The 10,084-nt window shown below is 38.4% G+C and overlaps 1 protein-coding gene across 2 annotated transcripts; it reads left to right on the forward strand.

The window, feature by feature from the left end:
- Positions 1 to 205: 205 nt before the first annotated feature.
- LOC106876695 (solute carrier family 60 member 1) lies at positions 206 to 9,613 on the forward strand. Of its 2 annotated transcripts, none has more exons than XM_014925354.3 (4): positions 206 to 624; positions 4,375 to 4,587; positions 6,512 to 6,797; positions 7,543 to 9,613. In XM_014925354.3, exons 2-4 carry the CDS (start codon positions 4,399 to 4,401, stop codon positions 9,516 to 9,518), a joined length of 2,451 nt encoding a protein of 816 aa, XP_014780840.1. In that variant the 5' UTR covers positions 206 to 624; positions 4,375 to 4,398; the 3' UTR covers positions 9,519 to 9,613. The 2 variants fall into 2 exon arrangements, with proteins under 2 accessions (XP_014780840.1, XP_014780841.1); XM_014925355.3 differs by lacking the exon at positions 206 to 624 and adding an exon at positions 1,639 to 1,833.
- The last annotated feature ends 471 nt before the right edge of the window (positions 9,614 to 10,084 follow it).

Raw genomic sequence — 10,084 nt, forward strand, 5'->3', positions numbered from 1 at the left:
GCTGTGTCCACAAAGTCTGGGTACAGGGGGTACATAAAATCATAGCATGAACAATTAAATATAAGAAATAATAATTTCTTAAAGTATGTGTTAATCCCCATGTACCCAGACTTTGTGGACACCCTGTATAAATATGCTGAAAAAAAAAAGAAAAGAGAAGTAGGAGCAGAGAACTGCGAATAGTTGGTGACAAATAGCGGAAGTTACATGTTTCAGTTCTAACATCCGGTTACGACGCTAATTTCTATATCTCACGCAGTTTTTCTACAAGCACTCGCGTCTCTTGTGTATATACAAGGATATACATACATACATACAATATATATATATATATACAGACGTCTGTGTGTCGAGACAGAACATACACACGCCCGCCTGTATGTATATAGGTGCGTACATCGACGACAGACACAACAATTAGCAATCATCACAAATGTCACATTGATTTTTTCCGTTCTTGGAGGTCTGTCACTTTTTCCTCCGTCACGAATCTCAAATATCTTGTTGATTAATTCATTCTTATCTTCACAACACCGAAAAACAAAAAACAAAAAGAAAAGAAATAAAAAAGCATTTTACCTCGGACGAATTGGGATTTGGATTTCCAGTTCTAAGAGTTAATTGGTAAGTATAAAAACATTAATTTAAGTGGATGTATTGTATATATATATATATATACATACACATACATACACACACACGCATATATGTGTGTATGTTCTATTCTCACATTGTTTTTAATTATTTTTTTCAAAGTTATTTTCCCTTTAATTTTGGGAAATTGCATTCTCTAGTACTTTTAGTTTATTACTGTCAAAAATTACGCCAAGTATCAATATATATACACACAAGTGCGTGTGTATTATATATATATATATATATAGTTTTAGGGAAAAGAACCTGTAATTTTTAATGAATTGATTTTAATTGAGTTTTTACTTGTAATTTTGGATTTTATCCCCAATATTATATATATATATATATGTATATATATATATATATATATATATATATAACTGTGTGGTATGGTTTTCAACAAGTAGTATAGCACTCAATCATTGAAAAACTAGGGATACTATTATAATACAAATCACAGTGATGTTTCATCACAAAAAGCCTTATGAAATACAGTTACCTGTGGGTTTTATTATATCAATAATAATGGTTTCAAATTTTGGCACAAGGATAGTAATTTCGGGGAAATGGGTAAGTTGGTTACCTGAATCCCATTGCTCAATTGATATCTATATTTTATCGACCCCGAAAGGATGAAAGACAAAGTCGACCTAACATATATATATATATATATATATATATATATATATATATATATATATATATATGTGTGTGTGTGTGTGTGTGTGTGTGTGTTTCTGTATATGCATGACTTCAATTTGTGTATGACCTGTTCCTATCGAACCTTTGTAAATAAACTTCGGGTAGCTTTTGACTGTTCCTTTCCCGTCATGTGTGTTTTGTACGAAATAAGTAGGTGGGCATGTAGATAGATACAGACAGACAGACCCGGTTTCGATTCCTTGTTAGAATCGTTCCACTTGCGGCGTCGCTTGTGTCATTGGCGAACGCTTTCTACGTCATGATATCGCAAATTTCTTATCTTTATTTTTTCTGAGATACAAGCAAAACAAATCTGTGGCCTTGTACAGAGGTAAACTATTTATTTCCCCCACTACATTATCTTCTTCTTCTTCGTCGTCGTCGTTGTTGCTACAGTGCCTGATCGAAGGAAGACGACACCTACTATTATTATTGACTGTTGTGTAAATATATATGGATTCATTACAAACAGCAATTCTGTTGTCGAAGTCATGAGTAAGATTTGTTTCTCTTTCATTACATTTACTCTCCTTAGCTCTGCTCTGTGTGTGTGTGTATATATATATATATAAATAAAATACAAATAATATATGAGTATATGCATATATACGTACATGTATGTACGTACCTACATCTACATGTATATATAGATGCATATCTGGGTACAGGACGTTGCAAAAAAAAACGTGGACAAAATGATAAACGGAGTACAGAAAACACACAGGCCACATAGAGAACATTTCCTTCATCAGCTGCCACGCACACCACCTAGGGTCGATTTGTTCGACTAAAGGTGGTGCTCCAGCATGGCTGCAGTCAAATGACTGAAACAAGTAAAAGAAGAAAAGAATATATATATATTTAGTGTGTGTTAGTATGTATGTATGAGCACCCACTAATTTCGGGGGTTTTTTTTTTTGTCACATTAAATTCTAATATGATTAGTATCTAGACCATCCGAAAGATATTTACTCTTTTACTCTTTTCAGTCATTTGACTGTGGCCTTGCTGGGGCATTGCCTTTTAGTCGAGCAAATCGACCCCAGGACTTATTCTTTGTAAGCCTAGTACTTATTATATCAGTCTCCTTTTGCCAAACCGCCAAGTTACAGGGACGTAAATACACCAGCCTCGGTTGTCAAGCGAAGTTGGGGGGACAAACACAGACACACAAACATATACACACATACATACATATATACGACGGGCTTCTTTCAGTTTTTGTCTACCAAATCCACTCACAAGGCTTTGGTCGGCCCGAGGCTAGAGTAGAAGACACTTGCCCAAGGTGTCACGCAGTGGGACTGAACCCAGAATCATGTGGTTGGTAAGCAAGCTACTTACCACACAGCCACTCCTGCGCTTATTCGTCATCGCGTCTTCGTTGTCGATTGGTGAGCAGGTGAATGCAGTCGCGAGCACGGAACGCCACCCGCCTTGTAGGGAATTCTGTTAAAAAATATCCATTTTTCCCAAAGTTAAGAGAATACAGAGTCAGGTGGCAGGCACACTTATGTAGGCATGCTTCAATCTCTTGCTCATGTCTTTAGTCACACCATATATGTCTTCTCTTCAACATACATTGCATTCTTTCACATATTCCTTCTGCTTCTTATCAATCTCACGACACTATGCTTTTAGCATAACTGACAATGACAGTGAATCCCTTCTTTTCGCTCTGCATTGCTCGGAGGGTAACTAAAAATGCCACTTAATCTGTTCTGACCCTTTCATCAGTACTCTTTTGTTCAATTTGTTGGTACAGGGACCACCTAGTTTTCCTTCCACCTGCCACCACCCTCATTATTCCACCCTACGCTCCCCATTTGCCATCATGAATAGGGCCTCATGTCCAGTGCATTTCTGTATACTTCATACTTTAGTTTTTAAAAACTATATATATATAATCACCGTCATCATCATCATCATCATCACTCAATGTCCGTTGACCATGGGTTGGGCGGTTCGACCAGGGCTGGTTAACTGAGGAGCTGCCCCAGACTCCACTCTGATTTGGCATGGTTTCCACAGTTGGATGCTCTTCTAACACCTACCACTCCAAGAGGGTAATGGGTACTTTTACGTGCTACCTGCACAGGTGCCAGTTGTGTGACACCAACATCTTCCACGCCTACAATTTCACTTGGCTCAATGGGTCTTCTTCTCAAGAATGCTGTATTGCCAAAAGTTTTGGTCATTTGTGATTGCCTCCATGAGGCCCAGCACTTGAAAGGTGCTTTGGTACCAGTTACACAACACCAGCATCGACCACATTGCCTCATATAGATATATATATATACATATACATACATACATATATATATATATATATATATATATATATATATATATATATATTGGTTTGGTAGTACAAATAGGACAGATAAAACTCAAAACGTGTGTGTGTATGCACACATGTGTCTGCATGTAGATTATCAATTACATGTGGCGGTTATCAGCAATGGTTGCATATATCAGCAATACATGCATATGTATATATGCATGTATGTTTGTATTTATGTAAATATATATATATATATATATATAGGTGCAGGAGTGGTTGTGTGGTAAGTAGCTTGCTTACCAACCATGCTGAATATCCCCGTGAACTACGTTAAGGGTACACGTGTCTGTGGAGTGCTCAGCCACTTGCATGTTAATTTCATGAGCAGGCTGTTCCATTGATCAGATCAACTGGAACCCTTGACGTAAGCGATAGAGTACCAACGTGGCCCCCTAAAAAAAATCCAGGTTTTGGATTTGGTCCAGATATTAAAATGGTTGAGGACCACTGATCCAGATTACTCTTATCAACACAATATTTGAGAATCATTGATATTTACCATCTCATCCACTCAAACGAGAATGGAAAAATGGTCGTAAAAATATAAACCAAAAGAAAAAAAAGAACATTGGAGAGGCTTGAATAATTACTGTAGATATAAGTAGGTGGCATAGATGTCTACAAGAATTGTAGAGAACCACTACAGTACAACGATAATACTGGAATAATTGTCTTGTAAATTCTATTTCCAGGTGAAGTTTAACAAACATGGCATCATGATGAATGATGAAGAATCAGATGCAGTCTCTGCATCAATCCTTGACGATGATGAAGAGGAGATATTTGAAGTTAATCATGACAAACCAATCCTACCTTTAAGACAAAGTGGGAACCGAGCCACACAATGGACATGGTGTGGAAAATTCCTCAAGTCTGTTGGACTATCAGCGTCTTTTTTAGCTCTCGTAAGTTTTGTGACATTCTTATGTTGTCTTTTTTTTTACTCCCATTTTTTATTCTCTTGTTTTTTTTTCCTGAAATGTTTGCAGTAGTAGGGCAGTAGACTAGATACCTTGTAGTGTTTAGTTTTCTTCCTGTGTTACCTTATAATCTCTCCTGTACTCATAAAGATCAGTTGGATACTGGGATTGATATAATTGTCTGTATCCCTTCTCAAAAATCTTGTGAATTCATGCTCTCATTACAAATCCTAATTAGCAGTACTAATGTTATAAATTGTTAATAAATTCTATGGAAGTTCTGTCAGCCTGGTCTGTCCAAGGTGTGTGCAGAGCAACGAAACCATTTTGCACTTAATTTGTTCATTGTCAAAGCATTCATTACTGAGATCTGGAGTTCTGTAAACACTTCTGCTGCCATGTGTAGGACAGATCCAGTTATTGGCAACGTCTTTTGTGAAAGTCTTTCTGTCACTTTCCTTTGGTGTCCTGGAGGGTTAGACAGTGTTTCTCCGTCTGATGGTTATAGCTAGGGCTGTGGAGTCGGAAACAATTAAGGGGTTGCTGGACACCAATTCCGACTAGCTTTATTCTTTAATATAAACCAGATATCACATATAGGCCTACTCAAGGTACAAGCGTATGCATATGCTTTATGAGGTCTGTAGGCCACAATCGTTTAATTACATAACGAGGAGTCAGAGATGTTGATAGTAGAGTTGGAGTTGAAGTTTTTTTATTATGGGGACATAAACACACCAACACCGGTTGCCAAGCAGTGGTGAGGGAAAGTAAGCAGCTAATTAAGGTGCAGATGGGAAAGAGTGAAAACAGGGCTGTATTTGGATAAATCAAATTGGAGGTATGTGAATGAAGGAGAAGTTGGTCAGTACATGCAGTAACTGTGTGGCTTGACCGGAAATGAATACATGTAAAACATATTTGCAGCCTAGCTACAAGGTTTTCCTGTTAGATTTATTTGAAGAATCTGCTTAAGTTAAGAGCAACAATCATTGTTTCAACAATGATGTGAAAGTCAGGTCACCGCTGGTCAGTCACATGGGTGAACAAGTCTCTGGTATGTATTTCGAGGCCATACTGATATTTACTGAGAATGGAGAGAGACAGACAGACAGACACCAAATGCAATTAGCTAGGTGATGGTTGACAATTGCTTTCATCGACTGTGACATGTTGGAAGTTAGCAGGGTCAGAGAGGTTGCTTTCATTTGAAGAATAGGAAAGGACATTGCAAGTTTGTATAGCACAATAATGGCAGTGTACTATTTGAAGGGTTATGGAAAGAAGATTGTCAGGAAAGTAATGTAGGAATGGGATTTCAGTATGGAATGTTTTCTAAAGCTTGTGATACATTTGTGTGGAGAAGTAGAGAAAGTAATATTGAATTATTTGAGGAGAGAAAGAGGGAGCTCCGTAGCGGACTGTTTAGTGACAACAGGAAGAAGCTGTGGGGTGGGCTTTTTGGGGATGATAAGGACTAGATGCAGAGGAAATAGGTCAGTTTCAAAACATTGAGGTCAAAGTCACAAAAGCGAAGTTTGAAGGGAATAGTAGTCGTTTCCTTTGATTTCCAGATAGAAGCAAAGGGGAAATAACACTTATTGACCAAAGACAATAAAATAAAATAAAGTTGTCTTTGGTTCTGTTTGTCTTTTCTATCTCAATTGTCTTTTCTATCTCTTATCATTTAATATAAATTTACATTAATTAACATGTTAGTTTGAAAAGTTTGCTTTGCAGATACATTTTTCTGGGTTCTGTCCCACTATGATTAAAACTGTTTGCAGAAATGACAGAAACCAGAAAAACATTTAATATATAATTTTGGTTAACGAGCTTATAATCATTATTTGTTGATTATTGATTTCTGTTTCTGTTTTTTTTTTGTTTTTTTACTTTGTATCTGTAGGGACTTTGTTTGGCCGTACCCGGGGTGACATTACTGGACCTGAAAGAACGGGTAGGCACCACCACCGAGTACATCTCCTACATTTTCACAGCACGCTCAGTGGGATACCTGCTTGGTTCCATTCTGGGTGGATTTCTGTTTGACCATTTTGACCAGCAGCTGCAACTCTCTTACACCCTCCTCCTCACTTCTGTGGCCACCATCACAGCACCATGGTGCACTTCTCTTGTTGTTCTGGCTCTCATGATTTCCTTCCAAGGAATCGCAATGGGAGTTCTGGACACAGGTGAGTTAACATACTTCTTTCATTACTAACCTAAAAATTTTTTTTGTGAATTTATTGGTAGTGGTCATGGGCAGGAATATGATATTGGTTGTTTTCGTATTTCATTACTGTATTCTAGATGCTAACATGGCTGTGGTGTTAAGAAGTCTGCTTCCCATACACAAAGTTTCAGGTTCAGTTCCACTGTGTAGCACTTTTGGCGAGTGTCTTGCACTATAGCCTTGGGCTGACCAAAGCCATGTGTATGTGTGTGTGTAATTTATGCATGTATGTGTGTATGCATGTTATGTCTGTGTGTGTCTGTATATGTATGTGTATATGTGAGTGTATATGCCTCTTTCTCTTGATATCCCATCATCATCATCATCATCATCATTATCATTGTTGTCGTTTAATGTCTGCTTTCCATGCTGGCATGGGTTGGATGGTTTGACATGGAGCTAGTTAACCAGGGAGCTGTCCAGACTCCAGTTGTCTGTTGTGGCATGGTTTCCATAGTCTTGATGCCATTCCTAATGCCAACCACTTAACAGTCGAGGTTGACTTTGCCTTTCATCCTTTCGGGGTCATTTTAAGACCTGGAAATTTGTTTCGTAGAGTTAAGGGAGGTCTCTAAAGGGTTTAAGTAAAAATCCTGTCAGTTTTGTGACTTTGTCGAACTAGTATACTGCATGTTACCACGACTGTAACAATGTTTTGCTTGTATTAAATCTTTTAATTTTCCTGTTTTTTCTCATCTTTTCAGGTGGAAATGTTTTCTGTATGAGAATCTGGGGTCAACAAAGTGGACCTTACATTCAAGCTATGCATTTTGCTTTCGGTATTGGTGCCTTTATTGCCCCACTATTAGCTAAACCCTTTCTGGCCCCTGTCATATCTAGCAACATGACACCAATTATAACCCATCCCCACCTACACGTGCATATTCCAGGCATGGATGCCAAACAGCATCTGTTATATCTGCGAGACGTTGGACAACCACTTACCTGGAATCAATCTACAGGTGGCATCAGCACGACTACCGAATATTTCAGTGATAGTAACAGTAGTGTATTGGCAGCGGATAACAGTTCCCGAACCCGATACCCTCTGGCTCCAGCCCTCACGTCCACATCACCAAGACCGAAAAAACCAAACAGTGCTAATGGAAAATTCCTCAAGAAAACTTATGCCGACGGCCAGCGCATCAAAACTCATTTGATGCAATCTGAAGAATCGGAGAAGAACAAGAATGCAGTAGAGAATCAGAAAAATGTCATGATGACATCATCCACCACCTCTTTGACTACTAACAGGTTGGCAGCATCCGCTAACGGTTCAACTGCAACCGCATCTCCTTCCCTGCCTGTAGACTCAGCTTCTGTCACCACTACTAATATTAAAAATACTGGTACTACTATTACAACCACTACTCCTACTACAACAAAGGCAACTGCTGCCGCTACTACTCCTACTACTGCTACAACTACTACTACTACTACTACTACTACTACAACTGCTGCTACTGCAGAAAGCAAGGCAGTAGTGACGCCCTCCTCCATTCTACAATTAAGGACTGTAACGAATTATGTGATGAAGCAGAAAATTAACCAGAGTTCTTCTGCTGCTGCTAATACTACCACCAGTAGTAATCATAGTAGTAGTAGTAGTAGTAGTAACAATGGTGGGAATAATTCAGTATTGACAAGTGGAAATTCTTATTTGCCCTCCAGTAATCAGTCAGTGTCAACAGAAAATCCCACACTGACCACGTTCCACCCACAAAAGCCTGAGACATTTGACAAGATGCTGAACAATGCCATCCACGCTGTGAAGGGCATGTCCCACATCCAGTTTGCTTACATGATCATTGGCGTTTTCCTCTTTCTTGTTAGCATATTCTTCATGTGTCTCTACTGCTACGACAAATCCTACCAGAGTCCAGTTGCTTACCGGTGTGACCGGAAGCACAAGTCTTGCTTTGAGGACCAAGGTTTCCGCATTCAGATCCTCATAGCTCTCTTCATATTCTTCTTCATGTACGTCGGCATGGAAGTTACATTTGGCGGGTTTATAATGATTTTTGCTGTCGAACAGTTTCACTGGAGCAAAGACAATAGTGTGATTTTAACGTCACTGTTCTGGGGAGCACTTGCTACCGGCCGGGGCATGTCTATTTTTATTACCAGATGCTGTGTCCCTTGTTGGATGCTCGTTACAAACATCACACTAGTCCTTCTTGCCAGTTTAATCCTATCGTTTGGCCTGGTTCACTACCAGGTTCTCCTCTGGGTTGGTACTTTACTGTTTGGTCTCGGTCTCTCATCCTTGTTCCCAACAGGGATGTCATGGGCCGAAAGCTACATGACAATGACCGGAAAGGCGACCGCTGTCCTGATAGTCGGTTCAGCATTGGGTGAGATGATACTACCAGCCATTACTGGTTTCTTCTTCACCAAAAAGAAGATGGTTTTGATGTACATAATGTTCAGCTTCAGCCTGCTTAGTTGTCTTTGTTTCATCATAATGCAGAATCTCGCTTCAAACCAGCATCGCAAGTCAATGAGGAGCGAACTTTCGTCATCGCTCGAACAACAGCAACAGGTGTCACTCATGAACGGTTCACCTTCCAGCCTGTCCCATGGATGCAATGGCGACCTCACATGTCGCAAACATGTGACTTTCAAACTCGATCATGACAGGGTCAAATATGACCGGCTCCACTCTTCAGATGAGGAATAAGAAATAATAAAATAAATAAATGAAAATAAAATAAAATAAAAATTGTGAGGTGGCAAAGGAGAAAAAGACACTTTTAAAAAAAAAAAAAAAGAAAATTTATGTTTATATATTTATTTAGAAAATAATAATTTTTTAAATTCTATATTTTTTATTTATTATTTGATTATTATTTTCACTGTTTTCTGCTCCTCCACATCAAAAACCTACACTCCATGTCCCCCCCCCCTCATCTATAGACTACTTCAATCCTTGATCTTTCACTCATCCTTGCCACACTCCAGTTGTGTTTTTTTTTTCCCTGCAATTTGCTAAACAAAGATAGTATTCCTTTTGTTTTGTTTTTATAAATAGTTTTTTTTTATCTGTTTGTTTATTTTTGATTGTTACATTGCTATTTTTTTTGTTTGTTCTCTATTTTGGTTTGTATGTGAGTGTGAACGCTTTACATTCCATTTCAGTATAATGTAATGTCTATGTGTGTATATATACATAAACTTTGAGTGCAAATATACATCACATACACACACGATGATGTATATGAGTGGATATTAAATATCTTTGCTCAT

Source organism: Octopus bimaculoides, chromosome 13, assembly GCF_046866305.1.
Source record: "Octopus bimaculoides isolate indiv1 chromosome 13, ASM4686630v1, whole genome shotgun sequence".
In the NCBI taxonomy this organism is placed as follows: domain Eukaryota; kingdom Metazoa; phylum Mollusca; class Cephalopoda; order Octopoda; family Octopodidae; genus Octopus; species Octopus bimaculoides.